A 17,312-nucleotide genomic window follows, 5' to 3' on the forward strand; every position below is an offset into this window, starting at 1 on the left:
TTAGATAATTTTAAGTTTTTAACAGGTAAGTGATAAAAATACATTCTATTTACTTAAACAGAAACTATAAATGGAAATAATTCTACAACTGATTTTATTACTTACCTACTGTTTAAGCATTCATTACCTAACTTACATTAAAAAACAGAATTGAAAAAAAAAACTTCAAATGAGACTTACTTCATAAATAACATAATGCACTTTGAGGGAGAATTATCTGGTATTTATATCACATATAATTTAATACAGCTGTACTGACAGTTCATGTTTTTATCAGGTACATTTAATTTTGTCAACTTTTTTTTTAATTTGCATAGATTTATCACTGGAGAAATTATGTACATTCATGTTGTTCATATAGAAATGTAAAAATTAACTCTTAAAAAAAAAGTACTAGTAAAATAGATAATACTATATGTTTTCAAAGTAGGTATCTGAAATATAATACAGCTAATGCATCTTTTCTAATTAAAATTATGCTGTTTTTCTAAAAAAATGATTATTTCTTTGAGCACTTAAAATTCTGATGTTATTCTCATGACACAACTTCTAACTTTAAGAGAAAGGGCCTTTTTTATTTTTGGTAATTTTTAGAATAAGTCACCCAATTAAAATATTAATTTCACAAATTTTAAATTTATTAATTTTGCAAACAAACAAATTAATTAATTATCAATCAATCAATAATTAAATTTTGTATTAATTTGAATTATTAATAATCTTTATATTTTTTCTTTTTTATTATAATTCATTAATATGAACTAGCAACAATTTCTCTCTATTAAATCTACACCTTGTACCCTAGTTTCCCTTCATTCTTCAAGATAAATAATGAGGAAGTTCAAATCTTTTTCAACAGTGTGATAGCACACCAACATATTCTTGACATGATTATTAACATTTAATTATGTATTAATCAAAATAATGCAATACCAACTGAATCATTTACAACCTGATGGTTTCATAGAAAATGGAAATTTAATGTTAAGTAATCCCAATAATTGCAAATGCCACCCAAAGCCTTGTTCAATGAACTAGTTTCCATAGATATAAACTCTTACAAAACGAAAAAAGTTAAAAATAATGCATAATATAATGTTCTCAATGTAGGTACCACCTGAAATGCAATAAGTTAAAAATAGTAATTGCTGTTCACAGCATGATACTGCCACATAAATTCCTGCAAGTGTTAACACTTTTTTTTAAATTTGAGCTTCAATGTTTCTTAGAAATTCTTTTCTCATTGTTCAAAAGAACACACACTTTTAAATAAATGTCCTCATAATTTATATTTCTAATGACCATTCATCTATAATTTAAAAAAAATACTGATATTGTAATCGTACTTAAAGTGGCAAATAATATATTATTTAAATATTCCCATGTAGTTATTTGTTTTTGAACTAAACATTACTGTCCCACATAAAAAAAAAAAAAATGTATAACAAAGCAGATAGGTCAAACATCATACATCATTTACACATAGGAAATAAATTGTTACTATTACATTTCTTATTTTTAAAGAAAGGGTAAACATCATAAGTTTTCAGAACACTGAATTATCTATAAAAAAAAATGCATTACATTATTTATGAAATATCATTATCACTGTTTATGAAGAACACCTGAAAAATATCCATCATCAATACTTACTTACCTCCTTTAATAAAATAAATTATATATATATATATTTAATTTGAAAAATGAAAGTAAAATTTAATTATAAAAGAATAAAAAGAAAATAAATATAATATTAAATTTATATTTCTACAAAAATGCAACAAAAGAAACCATCATTTAAAATTACCTTTCATGAACCACGTGATTTAAAGAAACTAAGTTTTATATCATATTTTTAAAAATGCACTGTTTTCCATATAATTACGTACTGCTACGACTTTAAGTAAATCTATACAAATTATGTAAAATTAAATATGAAAACACATTTTATTTTCCCCGTTTCCCCAAATGTGTTAATTTAATATGCCATAACTTTATTAAGTATATTGAAGAAATGAACATTTTAAAGAAAAACTGCTACTTCAGCTTCAGTGTTTTTTTTTAATACCAGGTGATTCAAAAAGGACTTCACAACTTTAGAAGCATATAAAATTTATTTAGATAATTTACTGATTCAGTTGAGATCTCATTTCATAGCAAAACACAAGTTTTGACTCGCATAGTTCATTAGTACTGAATTCAACTGCCAGCGCTGTCACTAGTGTTGTTAAAAATGGATTTATATACTGGTCCAGAACATACTTGCAGTGTTTTGGTTTCACAATTTACAGTCGGCAACTGCAATTCAACATAATTTCATAGAGAATAAGGTAAGAAACCTCCTAGTACACACACAGTTTACTCTCCCACCAAACCTTTGTTGAGACAGGCTGTTAAATGTGCAAAATCACCAGGAGACCACGCATCCCTAAAGCTGCTGTAGAAAAACTTAGAGAAAGCTTTGCATTTAGTTCAAAGAAATCAACTCAACGTGAATCACGTGTGACTGGCAATCCACTATGACTGTTTGGTGCATATTATGTAAACAACTGCACTTGAAGACATATAAAATTACCATGATTCAACACATTACAGATGAAAAAAGTTGTTCAGCAATGTAATTTTTAGTGATAGTCAACGTTCCACACCAATGGCAAGGTGAACACCCATAACTGACAAATTTGGGGTACCGAAAACCCTCATGAAATTTTGCAGCACATCCCCATAATATCCCTAAGGTCAATGGTTTTTGTGCCCTAAACAAACAGACTGTAAAGCCTGTTCTTCCAAGAGGCAACCGAAAATGGTATTGTTTATTAGGACATGCTTCAAAATTTTCTTATTCCTTAGTTAGACGATAATGACCAAGATGGATGCCATTATCATCACCTCACTTCCGCCTAGAAGTCTGAGATTTTCTCGATGCTCGATTCCCATGTTGGTGGATTGGTCGTGAAGATCAATTGCATGACTACTTCACTCCCCAGATTTGACCACGCTAGTTTTTTTCTAGTGGAGTTTTATTAAAGATCGAGTTTATCGAGGAGGCCTTTGCCTCCTGATCTTGTGGAGCTAAGACTTCAAATTAATGCTGCAGCTGTAGAGGTAACGCCAGACTTACTAGCTAGTCTGGCATGAAATCGAATTTAGGTGGAATGTATATCACATTACATGTGGAAGCCATATCAAACCAAGTGACTGTTGGATGATAAACTTGATTTTTTTTCTATGAAATGAAAACCAACCAAATTTGCAAGTTATCTTAATAAATTTTTATATGCTTTTAAAATCATGAAGTCCTTTTTGAATCACCCAGAAGAATTATAGTACACATATAGTTTCGTGTTTTCAATTAGCAAAACTATAAAAAAGGCTGTAAAGGAATGAGTAATCTCTATTAAAACTACTAAGAATTTCATCCAACTGTAAGAAAATATTAGTTGCTTCAAAATAATATATAACACCAAGAAGTGTACAAATAAGTGCCAACATATATACTGTTTTCAAAGTCTGTATGAAGTGATCATACTAATTCTTAAACATACCTGTCAACCATATCAATAGAAATTCTTCTTTCTGAATGGATCAACAAGCACGCTTTATTGGTTTAACTTCAAAACGAAGACAATGAATAATTTCTAACTTCACAGACTGAGGAATGAGAAATTGTAAGAACTGATAAGAAAGAGAAATAATAGACCTAAGGCTGAATGGCTTTCACTATTAAATAGTTTTTGTCTTTGGGAAAAAGTACTGCATGTTATTTTAATAGATCTTAATTTAAGACAGAACTCTAAGGCAGAAAGTGATAAGAAAAATAAAACTAAGAATTACAAGGAATAAAATTTAAAAAATAACTAACAACATTGCATTCCACTAAACACAGATGTTTTTAAAAAAGTATCCAGACTTATTTTACTAAAAGGTCATTCTATTATAAATAAACAATTAATAAATTTAAGTTAAAAAAGATACAAATTTTAAACCAGTTTTCATTTTGGATAATTTAATTTAATCATTTGTTTAAATGTTCTGTTAGGCATTTTACACACTAACTGTTAAATAAAACCTAACCTGTAAAAAATATATAGCATTCCAGTAAATGAAGCCATTTCAAGAATGTATGTGTTAAATGAGGTCTAATTAATTATAAATCAACCATTTTCTGTACAGTTTTGTCAAGGTGATGAACTTGAAGAAAAATCAAAGGAAATTAATTACTGAATGTTTAGAAATAGAAAACTATGTTATTTCATACGTTAGAGAACCAGTGGTTTGTTTCTTACATTAACTAAAAATTGTTTAAAACTACAACCTGCTTTTAATATAGAGTTACTAAAAATAGAATATTAAAATAAATTAAATCCTTTGAAAACCAGGAATTTTTCAAAATAAGATATACTAAAAATACCATGAACAATCGTTTTGTTTTTTTTTTTCATTTGGAAAATAATTTTTTAACATCTAAAAAAAATCTGAACAATATTTTATAATCATAAAATAAAATGTTTTACTTTCCTTGGAGGAGTTACCTCTAGGATACATAATTTACTAGAATAATTTGAATTTATTACAAAACAAAGGTGATAAAAATTAGAGCAGCAGAGCTATTTTAAATTTTCATAGTTTTAATTTGAATTTATTTGAAAATAACATTTCAAATATGTACAAAGTAAATCCTCAAAGCAATAATTAACTGTGAACCAGCTAGTTAATTTGTAGTTCTCAGTTTACAACTACTTCTCTGTTTTTGAGAAACAAATTTTACTTTATTTAAAAAATCTACAAAATAGTTATACTTTCCTGGCATTGGTTATTTATCCTTAAATTATCTCCCAAGAAAGTTTTTTAATTTATCTACAAGTAATATGTAAAATTTTAGCGACCAAAAAAAGATTCTACTGAAAGATGTAGATCCATTAAAAGTTACCAAAGTTTTATTTTTTTGTGGTGAGGGTGGTTTATGATGAAATACTACTGTAATGTTACTATTAGAAGTTTAAATAAACCAAAAAAAGTTCTTAAAAGAATCAAAAAATGTATATATTTAAATCCTGATCAGTTCCCCTAACATACTGCCCCTATAGTATGTTTTTGGGTCATTTGCAATACCACTAAGCACACCTATGAAGTTGTAAAAAAATTTGATTAAAAATATGTAACAAATAAAGATTGCTTTTTCGATTTTAGGGGAAGGAGGAGATAATTTGGGGACAAATGTTTTTTTTTTAAATGGCAAGATAAGCATGTATACATGTACTGGCGTTAATATAAGTGGAGTATGTTTGCAAAAGTTTTAGAAAATTGACTCCAAGCTATCTACTCCATTTCCTGGAGAGAATGACCCCCAACTTTTATCAACAAATTGCCCAAATACATGAGTCTCAGTGACAAATTTCATAAAAAATCAGTTTACCCAGTCAAAAATAACTATTAAGCTTCAAACACACCAACACACATACATAAGTACAAACATTACCCCTCACTTTTTTGTTTTTTGGGGTCCCTAGTCATGAAACATTGAGAAATTTTTAAGAAAAATAATGGGGTTTGATTAATAACTTTTTAAATATAATTTCTTACTACAGCCTTCAAGGAGCAGGGGAGGAGATTGATGAAACAATTGCTCTAAAACAGCCACATCTATAACCAGTAAAAGTTCGTAAATTATTGATGAATTGAATGGATACAAAAAATTTAATTTATAATCGCATAAAACTTTATTCTCATTTTGAACTATTTTTCTATATTTTAGTATATTGTATACACATTTTTTTCTAATAGTAAATTCAAACTGATGCTGTTTGTTAAAAGACAAAAAGGGACCATGTCATAAAATTTGAGAAGCATCCTTCCATTGAATACTATAATGAACTTCATAAATACTAAGATCCGTTTATTGTTTTATCAATACTATGTGTTATTGTCAATGTAGTAAAATATTTTTTCTACTGCTATAGTTTTAAGTTTTTCTTATTCTATTACACAGAATTATATTAATTTTTCCAACTATTTCTATTATATAACTTTTTAACAATCAGCTGCTAATTAAAAAACAAATTAATGAATTAAATCATTGTGAAAAAATGTATAAGCTGTCAATGACAAATATATCTACACTGTTTGTTTACTTACGCATTGTAGGCAAACTGTCCATCAAAATTATTTCAATTTGCATTTTTGACTGTATCATATGTAATTTAAAAGAAAAGGTGTAAATAACTTGCTTTCAAAACAAATGGGACTGTACTTATAAAAGTACATTTTAGACTTAATTATAAGGTTAATAATAAATCACTGATTGCAGTGCTAGTAATGAAGTCATAGTGAAAGCTTAATAGTATCTATGGTACAGTACTGGAGATAAGTTCATTTAATGCATTATTTTTATAGAATTAAGTGTTCATTAAATTTTTTTGCTCCAGTACATAGCAATATGAGATATATATGTTTGAGGCTGTAATCAGATGACAACAACCAACCTGTCTGAAACATTGATCATTTCTAAAAGCCAGTACTTACTAGTACTAGTTAGTATTGGCTACATAATCAGCATAGTTGCATGGAGGTAAATCAACATTAATCAGTATCACTTACATCTCAGATGTTTCACACATATTAACCCTTGTAGGACCAATTGGGGGAGCCTGCCAGGCCCATACTTTCGAAATATGTATTTTTTTTTATGTTAAACAAACTTAAAAAATTGATGATTACTTCATGAACTTTACCATGAAGTTTAAAACAAATATTTTTTTATTTATTGCACATTAACTACTAAAAATATCACTTACAGCCCTCTCAGGTCCCTCCTTGGACCTCCACGAAAACTATTATTTTTTTTCTAAATTTCATAACCAACTGAAAAAATTAATAAATTCTGCAAAAAAAATAATTTTTTTGGAAATATTAAATAGTTATTTACATATTTTTTCTGGATAAATCTCTAATTTAGTTTTATTTTTTTGCACAACTTTAGCAGCACTTGGAACACATGACATTTTCTTGCTATCAGCTGTTTCATTTTTTAAACAACTTTTCAGTTTTTGCTAAACGGTTGAGGTTATGTTAGCTAGTTTTGAAAGATGAGTAATTTAGTGAAACTGTTGGAAAACTTGAATAGGAAAATTCCGATTAAGCAATTTTTGATGAAAGTGATGCAGTTAGTGAAACAGAAGATGTTATACAGTTCGATTATCAAGAAGACTCTGATTTAAACCTGAATCGGCAATTTTGTCACAATCACACCAGTGTTTGGAAATGTACAAGCTAATAGTAACTTTTCAGTCTATCAGAACTATTTACTTATGCAATGGAAAACCCCCAAGATCTTATGTTGCTGCCCTCAACGTTATCGAAAAAGACAAACTGAAAATATTGTTTGTGAAAAGTATGGCCTAAAACCAGAAGGTGATTCTCCAAAAGAAATATTTCAAAAAATTTTTCACACCAAATATTTTAAGTAAAATTGTGTCATTCTAATGAAGAAGCTGTAAGGAGAAACATTTCAGAGACCAATGAAACAGAGCTGTTGGCTTTTAATGGTCTCTTTATTCTCAATGGTGTATACAAAAACAATGAAGTTGATCATCATTAATTATGGTCAATCTTATATAGGCATCCTACTTATTCTGCTATGAGTCAAAATAGATTCAAAGAAATAATTGAAATCATAAGGTCTGATGATAAAGAAACAAGATCAGAGCGTCGGGTTGTAGATAAGTTTCGCCAATGTAAGTTTTTTACACAAGAAATAGCTTATTTTCAAAGTACCTTTCACCTGGATTGATTGAACATTACAATAGATGAAATGCTTTCTTTGTTTCAAGGCCAATGCCCATTTAATGTATTCATGAAAGACATGCCTGGAAAATATGGCATATCGATAAGAATGCTTTGCGATTCAGAAAACCAGTATATTCGAATATGGAGTTATACAGTGGAGCATCTGACTTGGAAAAAATACTACATCCTGACCCCATAGACATCCTCCATGTGGTAGTTTCGTGGCGAATATCACATGTGATATTCCCATCAGGGTAGTACTAGGAAATGAACAATTTAAAAATCACACATCTATGTCAAGTATTTAACAAGACTGAGTGACGTGAAGAAACTGAAATTAAAAATGCAACAACCTACCAGATAGGTTGGAAGTTGAGTTCAACACGCAACCATAACAAATTACAAAACAAAAAATAAAAGTAAGACTAAATAAGCAAACACTACAAAAAACATCAAACCTTATAACACAAGAAAAACAAAACCAAAACACAGGAAAGACAAAGTGAAAGCCTAAATTCCCTCGGCAATCCATTCTCTTGCCAGGTACCTGATGAAATTTTCAACAATTATCCATTTTGCCTGGTTTTCCAATTCTCACAGAGATCTAATGTTGAGCCAACAAATAATCTCAATGTGTATAAGTTCGTATTTTGCGTATCCATAAATTACATGGTATGCATCATCTAATCCAAATATGCACACGCGTGCGTGCACTCACACACCTGAATTCACCAGCCCAAATCCTTAGAGTCTGTCTCAGAAAGCGGCATGACCAGAATGAAATTGTATCACATACTTGTTAGGTACATACATGTTGTACGGTTTGCGTCCCACAAACCGACAACATGTTGGAAGAAATCATTTTTATAATGTGCATCCTCTGCCTCATCAAATCTAGCCTGCCATAAAGCATTGTCATGCCAATCTACCTTGCAAATATTTTCTGCAGTCAATTGACCAGACTTCTTAGCAAAATAACGCTGCTGCTTTAATGATCCAATTAAATCTATTGGTTTTATAGCTGCCATCACCAAGATTGCCTCCTGTGAAATCGTACGGTAACCTCCCATTACCATTAAAGTGTTGAGCTCTTAATAATACATGCTGATAGCTTTAAATTCTAGCCTATCTGCCCAAACAGACACCGCATATAGTATAATTGCCTCGCACACACCCTTATACAGGATACTCATAGTTTTAAAATCAAGGTCCCAATTAGGACTGACCACTCATTGAATACCAAAGAAGGTACAACAGGCCTTCTCTGTGACATAATTAAGGTGCTTCTTAAACTGCAATTTGTTGCCAAGAAATATTCTGAGGTACTTTTGAACTTGAACATATTTAATACGAAGGCCTGAAATAGATACACAAACCTGACACCTCACTGCCAAACAGTCTTTGAGAAACGTCATCATGGTCTCCAGACTGAATATAATCATATGTTGATGACCCCACATCAAAAGTATCCTGCATGCCTGGGTGGATCAAAACAACTCCCTTCACAAGCTTTCTTCAACCAGCAGGAGCCCCTTGCCAACATAGGCAACAATGAGACACCCGCCAGGCAATCTCAACCACAGAAGGGATCAAACTCCACCACCCACAACAATGGGCCCAACATACTGCTAATGTCTGCCTTCACGGAGCAGCACATCCCAATGCCTGAAGTTAATTTCCATTACTCGCAGTTCACTATCAGTGCATTCTCTCTTTTGTAATTGATAAATGACAGAAGGCCACCAAAAGTTATTAAATGTACCGGAGAGGGGAATTTTCGTGACATCGCTAGCTCTTAGCACACACATCACGTGAAGTATGGCATCCTGGGTACCTTTTCCGGGATGAAACCCGTATTACTGATTTTCCGTCAATAAGCTTTGTGAAATTACCCTCTCATTTATACACAGATAGAAAAACTTTTTGAAGACCTTACCAATAACCAGCAGCAACATCAAGGCCCTATACAATGAAGAAACAACGGGAACCTTGTCGCCTCCTTTAAACAATTTAACAATATCCTTCTTCCAACATACCAGAAAAATATCCTCCAAACAGTAATTTGTTAAACATGCATGTGACTGTTTTCACACTAACCCCAACCAAGCAAATAAGGAGCTCTGTCATTATTCCATCGAAGCCTGAAGCCTTGCCCCTACCTAAACTGTAGATAACTTGACACACTTCAATATCAGTAATCTCAAAGATCACTGCACCACTGTGCAACCTTACCACTTACCACCCACAGACAGTATGCAGTTTCTCCAGCTTCACTAACGTCAGGCAGTAAATCATCAGTACTTTGCACAAGATCTCAGACATGTCTGAAATTATGCCGAACCGGGTCAAGAGGGCAGACAGAAGAATGTCCTTACGTCCTTTGTGTCCCAATACTCTATAGGCAACTCGCCCGGGATCTTTGTACCCTTGCTCATGCAAGTCATCAGGAATCCCTCTTCACTATTCAAACTTTGTGAAAATACTGAGATCTACAATTTCTGTATTCAGTCACAAGAACTGCCCACCATTCCAGATTACCCTCACATTGAGAAGCTCTCAGCAAATGATTGACAGCCTGTTTTAAAGCTGATAATTCCCTGCTTCACCATGGAGCAAGCCCCTCTTGACCAGAACTGCGGGAAATTGAATTTTCAGCAGCGTCAACAAAGGCACCAACAGACTCATACCCAGGCCTTCCAAATCCAGAACCTCCAGACTCCAATCCAAAAATCAAAGCCTGGCCGAAAGAAAATCAACAAAATTTTTCTAGTCCACATGCCTGTGCAGAGAATGACCCTGGTGAACCAGAACATTTCATTGGTAGCACTCACTCAAACCAGCAGCAATCTCAATAAACAATCAATTGATGATCGCTTGAACAGTCATCAACTACCTTACAGTTACAAACATCGGCAAAGTATACCTACCAACGGTAACATTGATGTTCATTCCTCCAAACAAGCATCACCCATCTACATTACCTACATAGGTGGGCCACTCCCCAGAGTCATTAGATGCCTGAAGACCATGCTGAGCTAAGAAGCCCTCTACTAATTCACCATCGTCGGTGAAACCGCTAGCCACAAAAGTGAGGGTTCACATCCGCACCAATAAGGACTGGACTAGTACCAGAGAATTGAGGATATTATCCCAGACCTCAAGATGACGATCAGCAGAATCTTTATACTGAAAATATGAACTTGCAACATAAAGATGCAAGTTACGAACATCCACACGGACAACATGATGACTATTTGAAAGCTGTTAAATGAAGACGCAATCAACCTCTTCTGCACAAAACAGAAAACATCCTATCTGAATATAATACAGCACTTCCCTACCGTCTTGTCGGACCAACTGCTAAATCCGGCAAAAATGTCACAACTGATAAGATTTTATAAATTGTGGGTCTTGCTAAAAAATTGTATCACGACTTGGAAGTTTACCTTTATTGGGAGTTTGCAATTAAATAGAAAACACATAACTACTGAATTGAAGGAAGTACAAAATAGACCTTTACATTCTTCCATGTTTGCCTGTACTGAGAGCTATTCTGAAATGGCTTCACTTACTCTATAGATTTATACATAGTCAAGGAAAAGCCTAAGCATAATCTTCTCATGCTCTCTACGCAACATCATTATGACAAAGTGAGTGATGATGACAAGAATAAACCCAATATTGTATTGTTCTACAATAGTACAAAAGGAGGTGTTGATTAGATTGACCAGATGGCTAGGAATTATTCTGTAAAAAGAGGAACAAAAATGTGGCCTCTAACCATGTTTTACACTCTAATCGACATCAAGAGCATAAATTCATACACTCTTTACATTGAAAACTACCCTAATAGGCATAAAAATCATAACAACCAGATGCTTATCTTTCTGCGTCAACTGGCTCTAGAACTAGTAAAACCTCAAGTTGATGAACAAGCTAAAAATCTAACTGGCCTTAGAAAAACAGTAATTAATGCTATGGAAGCTGTTCTAGAAAAAATATTCACTATGCATCATCTGAAGCTGGAACTGTTAACAAATGGGCGATGCACAAGATGTCACATTATGTGTCCAGGAACAGGGCCTCTGAGGTAAGGTTAAGTTTAAGTGCAAGTTAGATTAAGTGCAATATGCATTATTTACAGAAAAACAACATTGTTTAAGTAAAATTTGATTGAGTTGGGTTAGATGTAAGTCAAGGTTAAGGTAATGATAGGTTTTAGGTTAATTAACGATCCTGTGTACTGAATTTCATACGATATCAACATAACTTAATGCTCACTAACTTTGTCTAATTAACCTCTGGCTGATTGTAGACTGAGTCCATAATTACAACATAATTGTAAAAGTAATGTAAATAATGTAATACTTGTATAGTGCTGAATTATGAAATTTTTGGTGACACTACTGTGTATCTTACAAGGGACATAACTTGGGTGAAAGGCATTTCTGAAGAAAACTTTTAATCATAACACACACCTTAGGTCCTAAATAAGTTATATTTCAAATTTCATCAAATTCGGAGGTAAGTCCCTGTAAACAATTACCATTATTTTTTTTTTATTTATTGGTTAGACCAGGAATTATATTTGTAACTGAATTACTTAAAAGGAAAAAACATTACCTATTCAATAAAATCTGATTTTTATGAAAGTAAGTGTTTAAAACATCTTTTACTATAAATATTAATTATGTAGCTATCACAAATTAGAAAATATCGTAGTTCTTTCATGATAAAAAGGGACAAAACACATTGCAGATTAATGAAAGGCAACCTCCGGGACTACCGTTAGGTATTGCTTCAGAGGATGAGATAAATGATCATTTTTGTAGTGTGTAAAAAGGCCATGCCTGATCGGGATTTGAACCAGGACTTCCAGATAAAAGGCCTTTCAAGTGAAAGAAATTTGAAAAAAAATTAATGACCCATTCCTTAACCACCTTATTTAAAGAATGAATTAACATTTTTTTAATGTAATAAAAAACATGAAAAAATAAAAAAATAAATGAAAAAAGCATTTAAAAAAGATTATGCACGCGCAAACAAATGACAAACTGAACCATTCCTTAACTCAGTTTATCAGTATATGAAAATTTATTAACCTTTATCTATGAATAATTTTTTTACTTATTTACAATCGCTAAGATAGTGAACAAGTCTTCAAAGGGTTAAAGAAAAAAAATTGTATTCTTCACTATAATAAATATAATTATTACCTCTCAGTTAAATTTGTCCCTAAAGACCCCACTGACCGTAAACATATAATGTGATCTTAACAGATACATAAAAAAAAAACCTTAATGATTTAAATTAAATACAATTCTTTTACAAAGATAAAAAAATTACATTTAATTAAAAAATATATTACTCACCTATCTTCCCGACTTCTTTCCCTGTACTCCCTTTCACGATCCCGATCTCTACTTCGTGATCTCTCTCTGGCATACGCTTCAGCATAATATCTACAGAAAGATACAGTTTCATAACAAACATATTCTACAATATGTATAATACGTTAGAGCGAAAGCAAAAGCTTTTAAACAGATTGTTCTCAAGGGCTATATTTTCAATTGTTACAATCTAGCCATCTTGATATGGGCCTGCCATTCATAGGGCTTCATACTATTCAAACTTAATAAACTGCATTTACTTTGTTTACCTAGCATTATTAAATTTAGAAACCATGTCCATGCTAATTGATGAACATTACGTACAATTCATTCATTATGAAAGAAAATCCCATTTTATGTCAATGACATTTAATACTTTATTCAAAGGATGGAAGCAGATGATAATATTACATAGAAATATCTTTAACGCACTGTAGTAAAATAATATAATTAATAACTAATAAAAAAAATTACAACACAGAAAACAACCTTGTATAAACTGTGTAATAATATTTTTTTTCCCATTCTATAATGCTGTAGTAAATTTCATTGTTATCTTACCTATCCATATTATTAAGATGAGTTATAATGTATTTTAGGGCATAAGTAAATGTAGTAAGATAGTAACAGGGAGGTTGCACATTCCACTCCAAGGATATTCTTAAGATATAATCAAATTATTTCAGCAAAATAACAAAGTTCATGTGGAATCATCATCAATAAAGAGAAATCTAAGTATTTGGGGACGGATAAAAATTCAAATCACGGCGTTAGTGTTCATATTAATGAAAGGTCTTTCAAAAGAGTTGAATTTCTAGGGACAACGCAAACACGCCATAACTAAATCAGTAAGGGAATTAAGAAAGAAAATTTGGGAAATGCATGTTTTCATTGATAAAGCTACTGAGCTCTGAACATGCAAAATTAAAATAATTATGAGTTAAAATACCAAAAAATTAAAATTAAAAAAAATAATATTACCCAGATCTCTTGTATGGTTGTGAGATGTGGTCACTGAGGTTAGAGAAGAAGAGATGAAAGTTAGAGAGGATGAAAGTATGTTTATTCAAGTCCAGGTAAAGATAGAATCAATAAAACGTTGTAGCTAGGCAGAACATGTTACACAAATGGAAAATGAAAAAGTAGCTGCTAGCGTATTTCTTGGGAGAACCAATGGAATGAAGCCTTTGGGAACAGTTGACCTCAGGAAGATAATATTACGTTTGATCTAGAGGAAGTCAGGTGTTAAGCAGAGCAAATGGGTCAGGTTAGGTGAAAATAAGGAGAACTGGTGGATCGTTGGTGTGGCTATGAATTTTGAATTCCTAAGGATACTGAGTAAGTAGGAGTTGTTATATATCTCAACAAGTATATAGGTTGTTGAAAGACAATACATGAGCATACAAACTTTTCTATCACTTAACAAAACTAAATCAACATTCCTATGAATTACATAAACTGAATTTATTTCTTCCTTGACAAGCTTACATTGATTTTAATGCCCACATTAAACCACATTCATAAATAACTGTATATGCGTGTGATGTATATATGACCATGATATGTGTATTTGTGTGTTACTACTATACTATATTTCAGAAAATATCCAATTTTTCAGAGCATGTCACTTGATGTTTTATAAAAATTTAAAAGGATTTTCCATATTCCCTAATTTATCAAACATGACGGGGTTGTGTAGAAGCAATTATCAATAAAAATGGCTCACCTGTAACAGATTTACTGAAGTGGACAGTAAATACTACTGAAAATCTTTTTCCTCCCAGTACAGTAGACAATACACGAGCACAATTTCTGGTTAACTCTGTTAACAAATGTAAGTCTCATTCGTTAGGCTCATTGTTCTACCACTAGACAGACAGAATCCCCAAATGTGTCCATAGGCAGCCTCTAAATGATAACTCCAAGGACGTACCTTCAATCCCATCATCCTTAGCAAGGGTGATCTAGCACAACCAGATTTACACTCAAAGAGCCAATAATTAGAAAAAAAGAACGAGGGTACGGATGTTGAGAAAGGACAATCTACTCGCACCTTATATTCAGAATATTCAAATTTTTATAAATGACAAAAAAAATCTGAGTTTATTATCATTTTTTAAATAGATATGAAAACAGTAAGGTATGTAAAATAAAACTTCAACCTACTTTTACAAAAAATCTTTTTTAACATTTTTACTTTTTTTTACAAGTATACAATATTTTATTTCTAATTCTACCAATACAGCTAAAAACAAAAAAAAAAGAACTATTCCCATCATTTTATAAATATTTGGTGGGATAAATTAAAGGAGATAAGAATCATTTATAGATAAAACCTTATATATAGAGGTGTTTTACAATTGACAAGTTTTTCTAAAAACACATGTGAATAAATTTTGTAAACCACTTAAATCATATTAAAAGGTATTCTTTTTTAAAAGTACAACAATATTTTTATTAAAGCATGCATTAAATTTTTATTTTATTTAGGCAGAAAATAATTTTTCCCCATTGACAAAAACCAGCTTAGATTGAATAAACATTATGGCTACGGCTAAGTTACAGCTGAAGAAACTTCAATCTGAAAATTACCCACCTTTTTGAGTACTCTGAAGAAAAATAAAACTGAAGGATTAATTGATAACATCTTCACTATTAGAAAATCAGGCTAATAATAATCTTTAACCGACAGATGTAATCAGGTTGTTACTATTATAAAGATGAACAAGATGAAAACTATTTTTTTTTTTAATTCAAGACCTTTAAAAAATGTTACAATTTTTCATATTAGAAACCTAAGCACAAGTTGCTAGAAGTCAACTTTAATCCATTTAACTAAATATAATCAAGAGAGTTCAATCTAATAACAAAATTGTAATATTTAAGCAATATCAAAGCATCAAATTGCTAAATAAAATACAATTTTTAAACATTGAAAGTTAATAAACTATGCATTTAGATAGTATCAACCTCTTGTCTAACTAAAAATACTAACATAATAGCACATATAATATGCCAGAAATACTGGTGGTATATATAATAAATTCAATGTTTCTTTCTTGAAACCCAGGAACTAACTTGCTTATTAATATTAAACTTTTTTCAGCAACTGTTTTACCCAATTTGTTATTTTAATAAAAATAAAAAATCATACAGAACCTCAAAGATCATAAGTAAAATATTAATAATATACAAAGTAATATTTACTTATTATACAAACCAAAAATTCAATTTGAAGACAAAAATCTTCAACTGAAATACATATTCAGTTAATAAGAAAAAATTACCTGTCTTTCTCACGTTCCCGTTCCCTCTCTCTCTCGCGTTCCCTGTCTCTATCTCTATCTCTGCTTCTCTCTCTATAATCACGTTCTCTAGAACGTGATCTTTCTCGTCGTGAACGTCTGTGACTTCTTTCTCTATCACGAGATCTTGATCGCTCTGGAAAAACAAGTTTACCATAAAATCAACTGACTATTTAATAGTGCAACTATTTGCAGTTTTTACTCAAAGTTTAAAAAAACAATACTTATCTGACTGTTCTCATTTTCACTTCTGTACTAATATTATACTGCATTGTATTATTCTGTTCACTCGGCGAGTGTAGAAATAATGATTTTTTTTTGTCAATTATAGATTTCGGGATTAGTTTCAACTGACATAAATTTTTAAATATCTGCAGCTATTTTAAATGCTTGGCTAGAAGTTTTTCAGCCAAACTTAAGAGAGACGTAATATTTATACATAATCAACCATTTTAACTTCATATCACTTACAAAACAACTGGATGGGATTGTGAAATACTTCATTTGTTTATTGTTTACATTCTGTGTGTTTACAATTTATGTATATATAATGAGTGTGGGACCACAGCTTAGCCACAACAATAAAGGCATAATAAGAACTAATTTATTTACAGTCCACTAAAATGTGTATCAAACAAACAGTGCAAAAATTTTGTCACACCAATCAACTTCATCCAATAACTATCCCCAAATTTTTTTTTAGTTAGGAAACATGAAAATCATGCTCAATATGTATAAATCTTGTTTACTTTTAACATACCTTCATAAAAACCGTTTTGTAAAGGAATGACCAATTTTCATTTTTAAAAATTAAAAAGAAACCCCTAACCAA

At 31.2% G+C, this 17,312-nt stretch overlaps 1 protein-coding gene across 13 annotated transcripts in view; it reads right to left on the bottom strand.

Moving 5' to 3' along the window:
* LOC142332044 (cleavage and polyadenylation specificity factor subunit 6-like) overlaps positions 1-17,312 on the bottom strand; it is a 150,892-nt gene that overhangs the window by 103,344 nt on the left and 30,236 nt on the right. For 11 of the 13 annotated variants that reach the window (XR_012758129.1, XR_012758128.1, XR_012758131.1 and 8 more), the window contains exons 11-12: positions 16,463-16,616; positions 13,158-13,247 (exon numbers count right to left, since the gene is read on the bottom strand). Coding sequence is in view for 9 of the 13 variants with exons in the window: in XM_075378155.1 (XP_075234270.1) it covers positions 13,158-13,247; positions 16,463-16,616 (244 nt within the window). In the remaining 4 variants the exon portion in view is untranslated. The remainder of the gene's footprint in view (positions 1-13,157; positions 13,248-16,462; positions 16,617-17,312) is intronic. The other 2 variants (XM_075378158.1, XM_075378157.1) reach the window with 1 other exon arrangement.

The sequence above is a fragment of the Lycorma delicatula genome, chromosome 11 (assembly GCF_047948215.1).
Source record: "Lycorma delicatula isolate Av1 chromosome 11, ASM4794821v1, whole genome shotgun sequence".
In the NCBI taxonomy this organism is placed as follows: Eukaryota; Metazoa; Arthropoda; class Insecta; order Hemiptera; family Fulgoridae; genus Lycorma; species Lycorma delicatula.